General features: G+C 29.5%; 2 protein-coding genes across 5 annotated transcripts in view; one reads left to right on the forward strand and one right to left on the reverse strand.

Moving 5' to 3' along the window:
* LOC132949427 (klarsicht protein) overlaps positions 1 to 17,944 on the forward strand; it is a 171,089-nt gene that overhangs the window by 144,910 nt on the left and 8,235 nt on the right. For 3 of the 4 annotated variants that reach the window (XM_061020310.1, XM_061020309.1, XM_061020308.1), the window contains exons 18-21: positions 10,852 to 11,030; positions 11,125 to 11,291; positions 12,669 to 12,960; positions 13,036 to 13,163. In XM_061020310.1, the coding sequence (XP_060876293.1) occupies positions 10,852 to 11,030; positions 11,125 to 11,291; positions 12,669 to 12,960; positions 13,036 to 13,163 (766 nt within the window). Of the gene's footprint in view, positions 1 to 10,851; positions 11,031 to 11,124; positions 11,292 to 12,668; positions 12,961 to 13,035; positions 13,164 to 14,434; positions 14,511 to 17,944 lie in introns of all 4 variants that reach the window. The other variant, XR_009665105.1, reaches the window with a different exon arrangement.
* Positions 11,413 to 12,660, reverse strand: LOC132948255 (uncharacterized). The gene is made up of 5 exons (XM_061018658.1): positions 12,636 to 12,660; positions 12,310 to 12,575; positions 12,005 to 12,097; positions 11,719 to 11,936; positions 11,413 to 11,647 (listed from the first exon to the last, which is right to left on the reverse strand). The coding sequence occupies exons 1-5, from the start codon at positions 12,658 to 12,660 to the stop codon at positions 11,413 to 11,415; spliced, it is 837 nt and encodes a 278-aa protein (XP_060874641.1).

Raw genomic sequence — 17,944 nt, forward strand, 5'->3', positions numbered from 1 at the left:
ATTATTAATAGGTCTGTGAACTTGTAACAAATACATATAACTCTCTTAGTAATAAGTTCCAATTATGTAGATACCATATGACGTGAATACTTCCATATACATTGTATATTAGTATATAATTTTGAAACTTTTATTTTCCATTTTGTATATTATTTATCACATTTTTCGATTTTCTTTTCTTTATTAATCATGTCATAACAATTTCGTCGATTTCTATATATTTTCTAAAACGCTTTGCTCGCGTTATTCTTGTGTACTGTACTGAAGCAATTGTTATGATTAGAAAAGATAAGACAATTAAAATTTATTTTTTTAACATTATGTTTACCCGGCTGGGTGTTGAATGTTAAATTCTCCTGTCACTTACCATTAAATATCAAATTGGTTTATTGTACTTAACGTTGTATAGATAGTAAACTTTTCAATAATATAAAAAAAAAAACATTTTTAATTTAAAATGTTATTTTTGTTCATAAATTATATGGAATTAATAATTTTTACGTATATTTAATGTTAGAGTTTTAAATTATTGATTCTTGTATTTAAACACCTAATTGTAGTTCTTATTTGTAAATTAATTTTTTGTGTATATAAATTTGGATTTTACATGCATTTTAATGGATTTATAATAATAGATTATAAACATATCCCTACATACTTTTATATACGTAGAGGATTATTATTAACTATTTAAGGATGAACTATAGGTATCGAACTCGTGCAATTATAATATGATGAATTTCACCGTAAACGATTTTTATCTATCTATGGTTTGCATACATACTTTTTGATATAATATGTTGAGGACATATTATTATTTATTACTATCGTGTTGTCAATCCAACGTTACACCTCACCGTGGTCATTAGAGCGTGATAGACATATAGATACATAAATAGAGTTGTACATAACAATAGAATGGTAACTAGTAAGAAAAGTTTTATTGTAAAAAATAATAACTGTTACCACGGAACGTTAGCTCTGTATATGAGTGCTAAAATATAATGATATATAATAGGTTTATTGTACATTTTTTAAAATATAAAAAATAATAATCTTAACGCATGGTTGCACTGATAATTATATTGGTCCAATTAAGTTTAAAAACTATGTATACAGGTAGGTACGTAATAAACTTTTTTTTTAATGCCCATTACTCCTCATCAGTCGTAATTAAAAAAACTATTTAAGACATTAGGTAACGACTTTTAAAAAGACAAATTATAATGTATTGAATACATTATTTATTTATTTACGGACAAATTGTCCAATTTCAAATACATTTATAATAGTGACAATTGTGAATATAAGTATAACAATTTTAACATAAATAAGCTTAATCGATAGTTAACATTATATAAGAACATTGAACAAGTATAATAATATGTACAAAAATCATATCTAATGCATAACATAATATAGACAATAAACAATGAAATATAGTTATACTTGTATATAGAATAATATTGTATATAGGTACATATAGTAGTATGTAGTTATACGTACTTTTGACATAAACACCACGGCCTTAGAGCCGCTGGATCTTTAATCTTAACGTAATTTACACTGGTCAATCTAATAACCATGACGAAATAAATTTTATATAATAGGTACTCTAGCATACTCCAGTATACCTACTTGAAATTTAAAACGTATCTTTTACGTTATTTAACCACTGAACAATAACAACTTTTGATTTTGCCCTTAGCACATGGGTAACAAAATATGACAAACCTAAATTAGATTTAATTTTATGTTAATTATACCAACCTATATGATAACTTATACAGTTTAATTAATTGTATACAATGATTAGGACGTCTAGCTATAGTAAAAAATATAGTTATGCAAATAACTCAGTAATATGCGTATAATAATTCAATAATAAATATTCTAACTCGTTGTTTTTATAATAACGTATACATATTATACATATTTACATAGAGGGAGAGTAAGTGGGTACCGTACTACATTTTTATGTTATATATTTATGACATAGATATTTGATCAAATATTAAACTGCCATCTATTTTATCTATTTATCACATAAAAATTTAAATCATAATATAATATGGTGTCTTGTCGCTATTTGCTAAACATTCGATCATAAACGTTTTATCAGAATTTATATATAAGTATAATGAAATATATCAGCATAATATCATGTTCATGTAGGTATATCTATACAATATACATATTACTATAAACATGATTTCATTAGAACATCCAATAAATTAAATTATCATTTACATTTTTTTAAATGTAGTTATTATTGTTATTTGTTAAACACTTAAATACAATATTATAAGTACGTGTTCTCTACGTTTCTATAGCTTATTATAAATTATAATAGATATGGTCTGAATAGATTGTGTAAATGTATAATAACTAAATTAAGTTGTTGTGAAAAGTTGATGATTTAGAGTCTTGGCTGTCTTCTTCATAAATCAATAAATCATAATAAGACTAGTGAGTCTCAGGGAAGTATTTGCAATTTTCACATAAAAAATACCACTGGATACTTACCTAGATTTATATTTTATTGCTATGCTTGTATTTTTTTAGTTAACCTTTTTTTAATCTGGGTGATCTTGATCTGTAGGTACAACGAGTATAACCAAGTATAATACTAAAGTAAAAAATTAATGAGTAGTACAATGAGTAATTGCGTTTCTGTAAATGTAATTTCATTATTAGGTGTTGGTAATTATATACGTAGAGGAATAAAATTAGAATGGGGCGCAAAATCTGGTTAATTGTTTAAGGATGGAGTAAAATAATATGTACAAGTCACCAGTACATACATTAATACATATAAGATTACAAGAAAGGGGTAGAAAGAAGTAAGAAGGTATAGAATGGAGTACGTGTAACTTTAAATCTTAAAATAGCCTTGTGGATAACTATAAATTCACGTCGCAATGACATCTCTGGATTATTATGCTTCAGAATATCAAATGAGGACCTATGAAAAAAGTTTAAACTCATCGTTGCCACCCTTTAAGTCGCATTAAATGTAAAATGTAAAAACGCAATAATACTCCAGTTGGTAGTTAAATCAAACAGAGTAGAGCCGTGTGGAATTATAAATGGTAGGTAGATAATATACGTATCGATTAATCGATTTTCGTAGAGACCAATTATTTAGGTTTAGACCCACCGAGACCATATTAAAAAGCATTGAAACGGTGTTTACGCAGAGACGTATTTAGCAAAAAAGTCATATGCCATTTTTATGATCGATCGTCCGTCAACAATAATAATTTGCAAATATATTATAACCACTGAGTCGGGAACCCGTTTATCGATGTTGGGGACCACTGTCTCTGAAAAGTATTAAACACACACGTTACGATATGCTACGATGTCCCGCGCTCTCTACCCCTCTCACATTCACATGTGCTTCCGTTTGATAACAACGCTACGACGGAATCGCCGCCGAGATGAATTAATATTGTCCTCGTGGACCCTCTTCGCGCGCGCGCGTTTCGACCACGGTTGAAGTTTGTAGACCTAACCGAACCGCGGTTTCGACGGAACGCGCGCGTGCTTTATGGGCCGCCGTCGCTTATCGTTCGCCGTCGTCACTCTCCGCCATCGCCGCAGCCGCCGCCTCGTCGTTGGCCACACTCGGTAGTCGGTACTCGGTATTTCAGATGTCAGATTCAGTCTATCAGCAGCTGCCGGATTGTTCGTCGTTTCGCTGCCGGTCGCTTTGCAGATTGTTCCGCGTGCGATTTGCGTCTCGCGATTACGTGCTAAATACCGTATGATAATATTTTTGTTTATTTCCGAGTGCCCGACAAAGTGATTAAATATCGTTTTCTCCGTTTGTCATCATGTTCGTCCATTCGTGTTTTCGCGTTACGCCGTCGTCGCGTTGCATTCAAGTTTGTAAATGTTTCTCAAAATGTTATCACCTTACCATCCCAGACAACGACGACCGTCGGCATCGTACTTATAAAAGCTTAAAGCTGGGTTCCCACTTTACCGTGTCGTGTTGGGTTTAATATCTTGTTCGAATTGTTTGGTAACGTGTTACAGACGGACTTTTGTTACCTACTTACCTACATAATATTAATTAATGTAATATGGAACACGACACGGTATACTCAGTATAGTGGGAAACCCGGGTTTGTTTGGTTTTTCTGAGTTAATTTCGAAAGAAACGCGATTATTATATTGTTTTAATATTATTATTATTATTACGTCGACGACGGCCATTATTATTATTATTATTATTATTATTATGAATGTATCATAGTACCTATAATTTATTTATTTATCGTATGGCATAGTATAATAATATGTTATTGTTCACTCATCGCCGGGGTCAATCGTGAGATAAAAACGAACGAACAAAATGTACGTAACAACGTTTGTTCCATTAATTTTGTCGTAGCGGACTTGTGTTCGAAGTTCGATTTAAACCTCCATGTCGTCCGCCAACGGCAAAATCGTACCAAAATGTAAATTTAAAAATGTGTTTTTATGTTGACACAATATTTTTGATATACAATTTGATAATAGACTAACGTTGCCGTTCGTTTCGTGGGCTTTTCCCTCCACATTTTACTATTGGTGTTCACAGTTCACAACTCCATAACCGTAAGGGCAATATTCTAAATTCTAATGTACCAAACATGTTTTAATTTATTAACCGTGTTCAGAACACATTACAATGCGTTGTCCCGTGGACTACGACCTCGCAGACGTCCGATTTTTGTTTACACGTACGGTAACCGTTTCATTAAATATTCCCCCCTCTTAAACATCGTCACCGTCTCGTCGTCATGTCGTTAAAAAGTCGACAGGGACGTTTTTTTCACACGCGGAGGGTTAATATTATAGTAATAATAATAATAATGTGTTATGCACTTGTGCGGCTTTGCAGTTGGGGCTTGGCACAGTCGTCATCTCCTGGACGGAGACGTGCCTTTTTATTATGCTTATTAATTATTATTATTATTATTCGTAAACGTAATCACGCGACAATATATTATATGTAATGTGTACCGGCGGTCGACGTGCACACAAAAATAAATCTTTACAAAAAAAAAAAAACACTCGTTTTAATCGGTGCGGTCCATTTTGATACGTTTCGTGTTTTTATTTTTGTTTTCTCAGACGGTCACCGACAACGTACATAATACCTAATAACATGTACAACGTACACAATATTATTATTGATACAATAGGTATATGTGTGTCAACAACTTATGCGTTGATGGAATAGTAATATAAATAATAATGGCGATCTTAAATCTCGTCACGTGCAAACGCTACTCGATGAATTGCGCTCGTTTTTAGCATTCGGCGCGCACCACGTGCTGTCTGGTACCATGGAAACGTGAGATATACCTACCACCTGGAGACGCTGGAATCAACAGGCTCTATTTTAGGCGCGATCGGTGATCACACGACCAGTTTGTACCGTTCGACACGCGGTAGTTCGCCCTTACACACTTCAGCTATAAATTACCTATTATGATATTACATTTACATGTTGTGTTATAGGTAATTATAGACATTGATTATTTCTGACCCCACTGTATATTTGATTAAGCCAGGTATGCATTTATCTAAATTATGATTTTCGGCAATGTCTATTAATTATTACATATTATTAATTACCAAATAAATAGGTACCTATACTTAGGTCTTAGATAGAACTTTTATTTATGCGAATTTTCGAGCAGATTATTTTCCTAAAAAAATTAAAGTATTGAAATCGATGTTCACACAACTAACAAGTACCGAATACCCGACCTAATACTAGTTTCGTAGTAATTCTTCCGCCAAGTATATGAATATTTGAATATTTAGATCGAGATTTAAATTTAATATTATACCTATAAAAAGGTATGGATGTTTAGGAACATTAACCAATATCGTTTGAAAAAAATTATCCCGATACATAATACCTACTTAGTTAATATCTGTAATACAATAATTAGAAAAACTTGGAAACTATTTGTTCAAATTTTGACGTTTTAAAATATCATCTACTTGACTGCTTATAATTTGCTGAAAAAGGAAAGTTCTCCATAATAAAGGAAAATCTTTGAGTACAAAATTTGTTATCTTTACTAAAAATGTTCTTTAAAAGTAGGTACTTCCCTATTATACCAGAAAATACCAAGAATCATGCATGCTTAACAAATCATCCTTTGTATAGTTTGTACAGTAAGTTGTTTTTTGTGGTTGAGCACTATTATTATTGTTATTATTTGTAATTGGTAGGTATTTGTTAAGTGTAAATTTCAAAATGTTCCAACGGCCTACTGGAATATTGTACTAGATTTTATCGCAACTTCACCATTGTATCGGACACGGTATTTCTTTCATTTTTCCAGACCACGTAAATAAGTGTTTTCACAACACGCTGCTCATAGGGTTGGCGTGTCATTCAATTTTGAATTTCCATAATGTCAAAATGTCTTGGAGTATTGTTGGTAAAAGTAAAGTACCAATTCAAGGCGTTCGACTATTATTGGGTATTCTTAGAGTATTTAATTATTATGGCTAGGACTTTTATGTAATAAAAACATGATAAAATATGCAAAACAAAATAATATTTTATTTCTATCAATCACTAAATATTTTTTGTATAAAAATGTATTGCAAATAAATAGGTAGTATTTTAAATCAATTTTGAAAACTTCGCTATACAATTCTTCAACAAATTGTCATAATTTAGCACCTTCTATTCAAACTTAAAAGCATCCTTCGAACTCGTTTATATAAAATGTAAATTTTACACTAAAATGGCATGCACAAAATATAATATGTAGGTATCTATACGACAAACAAGTTGTACCTACTAACGGTTATAGTAAATTAACTGATGTACAATAAGGAACAACCATAGGTTCACGGCCTGTAAAAATCTTGTATTTTTACTCGATATCTGATACGACCATATCAGTTAATAGTCTATTTACTATGAATAATACAATAATTACCTACCCACAGATCTTAATTAGATAATACAATTTACATAAGTTTTTCAAACAAATATCCAAAAACTATATACATGCGGTCACTTTGTACGGTCCATTGTTTTAAATGCGGACACTTTATACTATTGTATAAATATTGGACGTTTGTCCAAAGTTTTAAAACTATACATTTCATAATTAACGCCCTTTCGTAATCTAACTCCAGTTAAATCATTTTTAAATACAACATCCTTTAATAATACAAAGTTATTAAATTGAGCTTGATATAATCAATATCCCATTAATAATGGCAAAGTATTATTTTTCCCATATTAAACTGTGCCTACTTCCTTTGTTAATTTTTTATTAAAAACATGAATATAAAATTTTAAAGACCTTTACAGAGAGCTTTTATAACTTATAGGTATCAGATTACGTTGTCTATTTTTCTTGTAATTTTATAAATTTTGAATTCTTTTTTAATTTTTGGTTATAAGTTTTGTATCCAAAAAACTTCAACGTTATTATTTATATCTGTCTAACAAGATTATGATATATACTTCCTGTGCTCTTTATTATACATAATAACAAATCGTTTATTCAAGACTCCATATAAAATGTAAACATTTCAAGGGTCCTATAAAACACAATCATCGCCCCGCGTTCGTTATTGGTTATTACTTTATCATCGCTTTATTAGGACACGTTTTTTGTGATACGCCCTTGTTCCTATACATTTTAACTGCTTAGCGAATATTAATAGGTAACAAATGGATTTTTCTAAAAATGTTTTTCACATAATCCTTAGAACACATATAAATCCGTCTTTGAATTTTTATCGATGAGTATTTTCGTGCAATTAAAATCACATCTGCTTTTGTTATCGGTCATCTGTAGTTATTAGAAATAAATAGGATACTCTATATACTAATATTATACTTGTTCAAAAAAATAACCAAGTATTTCGTTGAAACTATTCATAAAAATGCTCATTTTTGGTTTAAATATATATGTGACCAGAATTTAATTTATTTAATCTTGAGATTGTATTTTAGTGTGGAAACGATTGTAGTTTTTTATAAACATATATTTATGATTTTGCATGTATAATATATATATATTATAGAATAATGAATCCCATTGTTATTTGTTTGTATTCCTCCACAATATGATATGTTATTGTCCCAGTTGAGGTCCTAGTTATGTGTTATATAAATTTATAAAATATATGTGTATACTAGAAACAGAAAAACTTGAATTACTCTCAAGAATCTTAACTATAATTTCTAAATTGTTTTCGTAGTAGGTACCTATATTTTCGTAACGTTTTTCACTCGGTTTTTCATTATTATCGAGTATTTTAACGTTTAACTGCTTCCGCAACTTTCGACGTTTAAACTCAAATCTTCGTAGTCCGCACTCCGCACTAACTTTATAAATTATTAAATTATTACCCAATTACATTCATTTTTTTTTAGCATACGAGGTAAATATCATTGTGTACCTCTCTACGTAGTTATACGATTTCTCTTTGTCTTTCACTGAATAAAAGGATGTTATTTTCTATTAATTGTATTTTTAATATTATGTATGGCTTAGTTATGATTTGCGTATGTCTCTCCGACGATTGTTAACCTACAATCTGACATTCTCTTGGATAAACATAACCTTATCTGAAATATAACTAAACATAATTTATCTTGAACAATTTTTAGTATTTAAGATTACGTATATTAATTCGAGCCACTCAAATTAAATGACGACCATCCGTCGTAATCTGGTATTTACAAATAAATAATAATAATAATATATTGCTTAAAATTAATTGCAGCACAGTTATGTTGAATGATTAATTATTGTTAATTAATTATTTTCATAATTATACGTAAATAAACACAAACAACTAAAACGATTTCCTATAAAGATCGTAATTTCTTGACTATTTCCCCTGATGCCTCTGTGAGGAAATTATAATTTTAGATATTATGCAAAGTACTGTAAAAATTGACAGTCAATATTAAATATTAAGATAAACAGTTAACTCATTAAAATAATTGTTTATAACCAAATTTAAAAATAACGTTTTTAAGATAAGTACTTCGGCACTATTTAGGTATTTTGACCCTCCTCAATACACATAATATAGCTAAAGGCTATTAAAAACGACAGAATAATATAGCTAATATATATAATATATAATGGTTAGGATAAGGTAGTACAGTCGGTCGCCTGATCGTGGTGCAATAATACGTAGATATATGGCGTGATATAACTGGAGGCTATAACTTATAACAAACACACAACGTTTTATAAAACAAATAATATTAATATATTGTATAGGTTAAGTAATTTTTAATTCTATACTAAAATCCATTGTACTACATAATTTCTGACATAATTACATCAATTGCATTAAATTTCGATAGTTTCTTCTTGATTTGTCATTATTTTTTGGTGTATCATTTCTCGAAATAGTTGTCACCTGTCGGTGTCCTGATTTGAAAATTATAATGAAAATAATAATTAAAAAATTACTACTTGCAACGCGTCAATCGTTACAACGAGAAAAACGCAACTACAAAAAATACAAAATGGACCGTACCTACTATGTTATAAAAATGCGTGAATTTTCATGACACCTAGGGAAATATAATAATGTATCTTGCAGAAAAATGTCAATTTACTGGTTTACGTGCGAATTGTGACAAAATAACCTAGAATACGTTGGCCTAGAACCGCTAGAAAAGATATTTGTGGTGTATTCAGTTCTATTTATATACAACTACTCCGTAGTGCCGGCGGCCTCGTCAAAAAAATAACCGCGTGCGAACTGTGAAGATAATAATAATAATTCCACATGGACCGCAAACCGGACAACGACGGTGGCACGTCCGATTTCGAAATGCCTTTGTTCGACTTGGAGTCACAGCGGTTAGAGTTCGACACAAGCTCGGAAACGGATTCTTCCAGCGTTTTTGACTGTAGCTTAGACGAGAGTTTCCAGCAGATAAAGAACGACCTGGAACGACTTCACCGATCGACCCCGAAAAAGACGAGTTTTTACCGAACCCCGACGGCTCGCCCCGACGAATCATCCGCTGTCGTCGACGACGAGTTTCCCGAAATTGATATCGATCAGAGATTTGACGTCATGAAAGACAGGGTTAGAAATTACCGATCTAAAGAGACGGAAACGTTGAGGAGATACATCATCGAACTAAATAACACTATAGCTTGCGTAATAGACAACGAAGGTAAAAACGTGTGTGTAGGGACAAAAGAAATTATACCTAATGCTTGTCTGGTTTTGATATCCTGTCAATGCAACTACATAGTATTATTATTTATAAGTACAGATTTTTTTTTCTTATAAAAATTAAAATATAGGTCCCACATGATAATGATTATGTTCAAGTCATTTTTATGTTAATAAAAAATATATTAAATTAAATGTTAACTTAAACCTTTAACCTTTATTTGATTTCATAATCCTGAAATAATTTTTCCAAACATCTTGATGTATTTTAATAAATATATTTTTAATTAATTAATATTGAAAGTTATTCTGCTTCCTACTGAAATTAAAAATAAATAGGTAGGTAGGTCATTAAAAAATGTATAAGGTTGTAAAAAATTACTTCATACTATAAAGGTAAAAACATTTTGGTATAAATCTAATCTGTATTCCATGCAGTTTTTCAACATTTTATTTTAAATAAAAAAATGTTTGAAAATTATGGTAGCCAGAGCTCGAGCCAGAGTTAAATGTATATAATACCATTAATACTTATTAATATTTATTATGATGCATATATTTGTTCTCATATTTATTATTCTTTATACTCATTACTGTTTATCACTATTTTATAGTCAATGTTATACTAATCATAATATCTGTGTCTGTTTTTAGGTATGGTCAAAAAGTGCGAACGTTTGGAACTGGATATCTCGAAACAGGAGAAAATTCAATTGCTTAAGACCGACATAGCCGCAATCAAAAGTCGTCTGATGTCTTTTATGCGTATTGATCGACTAGACAGCAACATACAAAACAAAAACGAACTCCAAGCCTTACTCCATACTGCTAAGGTATGTTATTAATTAATTTAGTTATCTACTTCAATTTTATACTACAAAAACGCCAATATTATATGTCTAACATACTTTAAATTTATACTTTTAGACTGAATTATCAAGTTTGGATACCTATTGGAATGGTCGCAATATAGTGAGCATCACCGAAGAGTTAAACAGACACTTCAACGAGTTGAACAATTCAAATACTGTTTTAAATCATATGAATAAAGAAATTGCAGATCTATATTCTATTTATACTAACACTAGACAGAGGCAAGTGTACCTATAGTAATAGGCACCAAAGGTTTTTATTTTAAAAATTTAAAACAAATAAGAAAAAGTAGTTTTTGTTATTTTTTGTAGTAAAACTAATAATTGCTCAATTTTGTAAATTCTAAGGATTTACCCCAATGATTTGTTTTATCCAATTTACATATTCTTGATTTAAAAATAAATATCTGATCTCCACGTCTAAATTTCCACAGTCCGTTTTTATAGCCCAAGTCCTCCAATTATATCTTTGACTGGCAATTCCAATTATTTTATTGTCACACATCATCGGACAACCTATATCCTCTTCACAAAATTGTACATCTTGTCTTATGGGGCACATCCATTTATTATTGACACTTTTAACATCAATATTGTTTTTAAAGTGTAGCCTCAACAATCTTTTTGTATGCATGAATTATATACTTACTCAACAGTGTCTTGACACTTTCTATTAACAGTAACAGTATTGTTTGACACTGTTATCCATTTTTCATAATAATTTAACGTCATTCTGTTTGATGATTTAATACTCGTCCCATAGATTGTGCATTGTTTTTTTTCCCAGAGATTGTCATTATTTTCAATAAAAAATGTATTGTAATAATTTGTTGTCTTATTAAAGAACGTATCAGGGATTCCATTGATCTACATCCAATTTTTATCAAACCATTAATACATTTTTACTAAAAATGTTTGAGATCTAAGTTAATTACTTCAATCAATAACACTCCATTAGTATTATTATCAAATTGTGGTGTGTATAAAGCTTGCACATGATACTTGATTATTTTGTTACAACTTTGAACCTTGAAATTATTTATTGTGATGTATTTATTTTTGTCCACAATTGTGTCATCATTTTTAAAATGGTATATAATAATATTATTAGTTGCTTTATATATTATCAATATTATAGGGCGTTTACACATTAGGTATATAAAAAAGTAAAAAAGATATATTTATAAACGTTACAGACCTATATTATTTAATTGACAATAACTATTTTAAATGTATTTACTTTGATAAATTGTGGATCAAATTTTTTTACGCAAACCTTCTCGGTTAACATAAATCTATTACTTATTCTACTTGCACAGCAAATTGATATTTCTGACAGGTCAGGATGCTTTTCATAAATTCTGTATATATTTTTTAAGTCCAACGGGCAATACTTAGTTGTTGGTGTATTTGATAACAGTTTATAACTGCTCATATTTTCTGATGTGCAATAAATAAAATTGTAGCAAATTAACATTATACTGTAGTAAAACATAATAAGTAGAGCTATTACACCAATACTTCATTAAAAACTCATATTATTATGCTTTTTCTTATATTATAAACAATTGTATTGATGTTGTGTGTTCATGGTTACAGATTAGAAAGTGAGATATTAAGATATCAAAATGCATTGATCACATGGGCCGAATGTGACAAACAGCTAATGGAGCTTGAGATGAAATTTAAAGGTTTTGGTGACAATGGTATTGTTTGCGGAAACCAGAAGTCTGGATGTTTTGGATCAGCTTCTGACAGTGGCATGTCAGATTCAGGTTCAGAGCATGAACTTCATGAACATGAAAAACGATTGGTTAACCTAAAACAATTAGCTAACAATTTGATGACTATTATGACTCCTGGCAGTGAAGCACTATCATCAATACTAGCTGTAATACAAAATTAAATATATTTTTTCTTTAAGTTATAACCAATAATATTAATTATTACCATTACAATTTTATAGAGGATAGAGAATAATGAAAAACAATTGAAAGAACTACAGCAGACCTGCAAAGACCTCATAGGAAGATCAGAGCTTTGCATTGATGATGATAAATTGGATGGCTGTGAAAGCCTCGTTAACACCAATATGTAAGTTTGGTCTCTCATAAACTATAATAATATAGTGCACTTCAATACTATTGTATTATATTTAATCAGTTTTGGTTCTTGTACATCTTATTTGATGTTTGTTTTTAAGAAGAAATATTTACTTTATAGCCCAAAAATATATAAGTTAATGTTATACTATAATAAGTATATAATATTTATATGAACAATTATCAAATATAATTTATAAACTTAAAATATTAAATGTCACTAATAGCTTTAAAATTAAAGTTTTCATAAAAACCGATGGGAGAACACATACATTATTCTTCAATTTAAATTTGACAGCATGGACAAAATGGATTATGCTGAACTTGTTATATGTTGTACGTTTATAAAACTCAGGAACACACCCTGGGGCATCACTTTTTTCTTAAATAATAAATATGATATTATTTTTATTTTTTTCTATGTTTTGTTACTAACATAAGTTTTTTTCTCTCTTAATGATAACATGCTACAATTATTTCTGATATCTTAAATAAAAATTATAAAACTATTGGGTATACTTGGTTACTTTTTGGCCTATAATTACATTAATTTGAATTCTGCCCAATTTATTTTTATTTTACTAAAACATTATTACATTAAATTACCATAAAATGAAAAATACTAAAACTTAAAATTTTGTGTATTTGGGAAAGTTCAAAATATTGTTGCAATAGGTATATGTTAGGAATTTAAGATGTCATTCATAAATAATGAAAATAATAATAAGTAATATTTTTTATAATAATTTTTCTAAGTGATAAACATGAAACATCATACATTCAATATCTTATTATCTCCTTTATTTTATTATATTCATGAGAAAATATACTTAGTTTGATACAAATGCTTAAAAAGAACTCAAATGTTTTATTTTGGCATTGAAAACCGAGGTTAAATAGGGTTTTAAAACCAAGGTTTTAAATATGAAATAAGAGTTATTATTTAAAAAATTATATTTTGGGTTTTTCTACAGTCTGGAATATTTTTATTTTTATTCATTATTAGTTTAACCTGTTGGTGTTTAAGATTATAATTCATCCATCAACCCAATGTACTTAATTTTATAAGCTAAGAATAAAATAGGTTAGTAGACATTTAGTAACATTGTTTTTTGATTGTTGAATGTTTTAAATGTTAATTATTACAAATTAATACAATTTTGAATAGACTTTATATTCCTCTTATGGCAGAAATATTTGTTTTGAGTGTTAATTAAATGTTTTATCATATGTTCTGTATTTCATGCTATCCTGGGTATCCAGGTAAGCTGAAAATAATATTTATTTTCTGCATGATAATTCTTCAGATCGACCTTCAATCTTCTACAACATTAATGAGGTACTGTAAAGAAATACAGATTAGAAACTGAAAATATCTTGATTATATTTTGCTGATTCCTCAATCCTCATATTGAGTTTTATTGTTTTTAAATTGATAAATTGTTCTTATTGAAGTATCCAAAACCCAACAACATAAATTAAAACATTAAAAATGTTAAATTTAGGTATTTCAATTGTTATTCAAACCTTGAGCTTTATTTTGCATGTACCACTGATATGGATGGTTAGTCTATTAAAAATAGAATTATAGTTAATGCTTTTGACAGATAGTCAAATTTAACTAGATCATATTGACTACCCATATAGTGAATTCAATATGCCAATAGACTAATATATTTTAATTTTTATTCATGTGTTCAATACTTATTGAATTGTATAGTACTTTTATCAAACTATTACGATTTGGAACTTATTGGTATTATACCTATTCATAATGGTTTTTCAACATCTAAAATATATCTTTAATTTATAATGCATTATGTTGACAATAATAATATGATGATAAACATAATATAGTAATAGTTGTCCTTCATCGACTGAATAAATATTTTATTTTGTACTTGAGAATTCTCCTTAATTATTTCACATTCAATACATTTTACAAGATTATTCTATGAAAAATATTTTCTTTAGATTTGTTTTCGAAGTTATTTTATTTCCATTTGTAATATGAAACACTAATAAAATATAAAATTATTTTTGGCTTTTACATAAATAAAGTAGGTACTAAATTTAGTTTATCACCAATATTTTAAAGTTTTGAATATAATATGTTATGCATGTAGTGTTCCATTATTGTTTTTTTAGTGTTTTATAATTTTATTTGTATACATAACTATAATATGTGATTTCAAATTATGTTATAAATCCGTAGATCATTAAATGATCATTTCAATAGAATAATTGTTATAATACTCTAATGTATATTGGATGTACATATTCATGTATATTATTGCACTTCGGTTTTGTTATGGTACGTTATAATCTTATGGTATTACTAATTACTTTTTAACGTGAAAATTTTTATATTGATTAGCACGTCTGCAATTAAGTAAATAGAATATTTAATATACGAAATCGACTTTCTACGATATTTTTTCATACGTCATAATATATAATACTTCATACTTCTCATGAGATACTGAAAATTGTGCATATAAGTAGGCTTGTTATTGATAATTTTTTTCATGTGCCACGTGCGAGAATTGTTTTGCAACAACGTTAGACATTGTTTTCACGTTGGAACGGCCGTCGATCTTTAGCAATCATCACCTTTAGGTTACGTTTCTATACGATTTTATACGTCGCAGTATGTACATTCGTGTTCTTTTTAATACGTGCTTTTAATTGAAAACTCGTTAAATATTTTTATCAAGCTGACTTAAATATACTGTCAAGCGATGTTGAGTTTTTTTCTACAGTAAACACATTAAACACTGTTAGCTTTAATTTCAAATAGACTAGTTACCTATATTTGTGCTAATTTCGCGGATCATGTTGAATAATATATTTAACTTAATATTCTGTCACATGCTTAACTATTCTTCGCTTGTGTCGATCTAATTATGTGTTGCGAATTAAAAATAATATCTGTCGGACGCGTTCCAAAATATGTATGAGTTAATCGTAAAAAAATATACGTGGGTCGTCATCGTTTTCAGGTGACGGGTGTACCTGAATGGTTTGCCAGCTGAAATTAGCAATTTGCAAATCCACTAGATACACCCTATATTAGTATTATATTATATTAGTATTCTCGGACCTCAGTATACATCGGAACTACTATATAAATCGTCGACCTGGGTATGATAAAAATATTTGCCCCTTACTGAACTGCGATTAATTTATAAACTTCTTCTATTTTTCTAGCAACTTAGTTAGAACTTAATTTTATTTATTTAATTTGAATGTCTCATGTTAATTTGGTTTTAAAATATTGTATGTATATTATTCTAATTGATAACATTGTTTTTCAAATTAAATAAAATGCATATTTGAGCTGTTCCGACACTGTTTGCCCTCTTATATACGTATAATCGTTTTTATAATTTTATCCATTTCATCGGCGAAGTATAGAAAGCGTTAAAAAAACGAGTAGATCGCGTATGTCAGGGGTAGGGAGGAGTGTTTATTGGATCAGACTATACTAAGTTGTGAGAGGAAATTTAAACCAGTTATGCATGTTTTGAGTATGTTTGCTATGGAGACGTATTATGTTTAATAATAGTATTATATTATAATATTTTTATATTATGATGTAACGCGCGGGCGGCGGGCCCAGGCGCAATTCTCGCGCACTGACGACCGTCTGACTATAGTGACTAACTGTTTAGTATATTTCTAGTCGTCGTCGCAGTCGTATCGCTTCTGCGCTCAGAGTTTGACCTAACGTTACTCGCGTTTTCAGTCAGTTTTAAACATTTCGGATTTTTGGCCTCTGTCTATTTTATTGGATTTGTCCATTTTACGTGGGGTACTTTTTTCGTTACTACTAAGTATTTCGCTGATATGCATACTACAATGTCGATCGTAATTGACGAATCGTTTCCTATACTGATCACCGACCAGCCAGACGCGCTGCTCGTTGTCCGGAGCCCTTTGCACTACTCCAAAAGCGTCGTCACCAACGTCTTTTACTTTTTGCTGTCAGTCTATTTCTATCTGGACCTGCAGGGCGGCATGTTTTTTTCTTAACTTCAAAAATGCTGATAAAGGTAATATTGTTGGGATGTATTCTTTTTTTTCAAGTGCACGATAATGCCAATATATCTTTTAAGTCCAATAATTTTATGATTGATTTTAAGTACTAATATAAAATTTGGTTTTCACCGCGGCTGGCATCATGTGTTTATTTCCACGAGAAAACCTTGAAATAATTACACCTCTGCAGTTCCTTTTGACATATTACGTCCTTGGTAAAAACCAAACCAAAGTCCAAACACATTTCCAGATGTTTTTTTTTTTTGCTTGTTTTGTTTGCCACCTATTATATAGATGCTATCTGCATAATTATAAACGTGCATACTGTTTGCACAAGCTGCAAGTTCGTAATCTCTATAAACACCTATTTAACATGCGTGGGTCGTAGGTTGAGTCATTATTGTAGTAAGTACCTAGGTATATTATGTGAAAAACTAAAACTAAAAGGTTTGCTTGTAACGAGAATCCGACGATATCACGTACGTCACCTACTATATTATAGTCATCAATACAAATGTCCCTGTTTAATAAATAATCTCCATGCCCTAACTGATTCACGCCGTGTGTCCGTGAGTTTACTTTTATACAACGTTAATATAATAATACAAATAATATTAAACATTTGTAATAGTTATAAATTATAATCAACAATCTGTAATCGTTAAAATGTTATTTTATTACAATCAAATACATTAATGCGTTTATGGGACACGCTATAATACTACAGGGAAT

The sequence above is a fragment of the Metopolophium dirhodum genome, chromosome 7 (assembly GCF_019925205.1).
Source record: "Metopolophium dirhodum isolate CAU chromosome 7, ASM1992520v1, whole genome shotgun sequence".
NCBI lineage: Eukaryota > Metazoa > Arthropoda > Insecta > Hemiptera > Aphididae > Metopolophium > Metopolophium dirhodum.

What these genes read in the sequence shown, in the direction of transcription:
- LOC132948255 (XM_061018658.1), bottom strand. Translation starts at nt 12,660, where the DNA reads ATGAACACACAACATCAATACAATT. An exon ending in TTGATCCACAATTTATCAAA is followed by an intron (nt 12,098 to 12,309) that starts GTAAATACATTT and finishes AATAATTTCAAG; the next exon opens with GTTCAAAGTTGTAACAAAAT. An exon ending in ATGGAGTGTTATTGATTGAA is followed by an intron (nt 11,937 to 12,004) that starts GTAATTAACTTA and finishes AATTGGATGTAG; the next exon opens with ATCAATGGAATCCCTGATAC.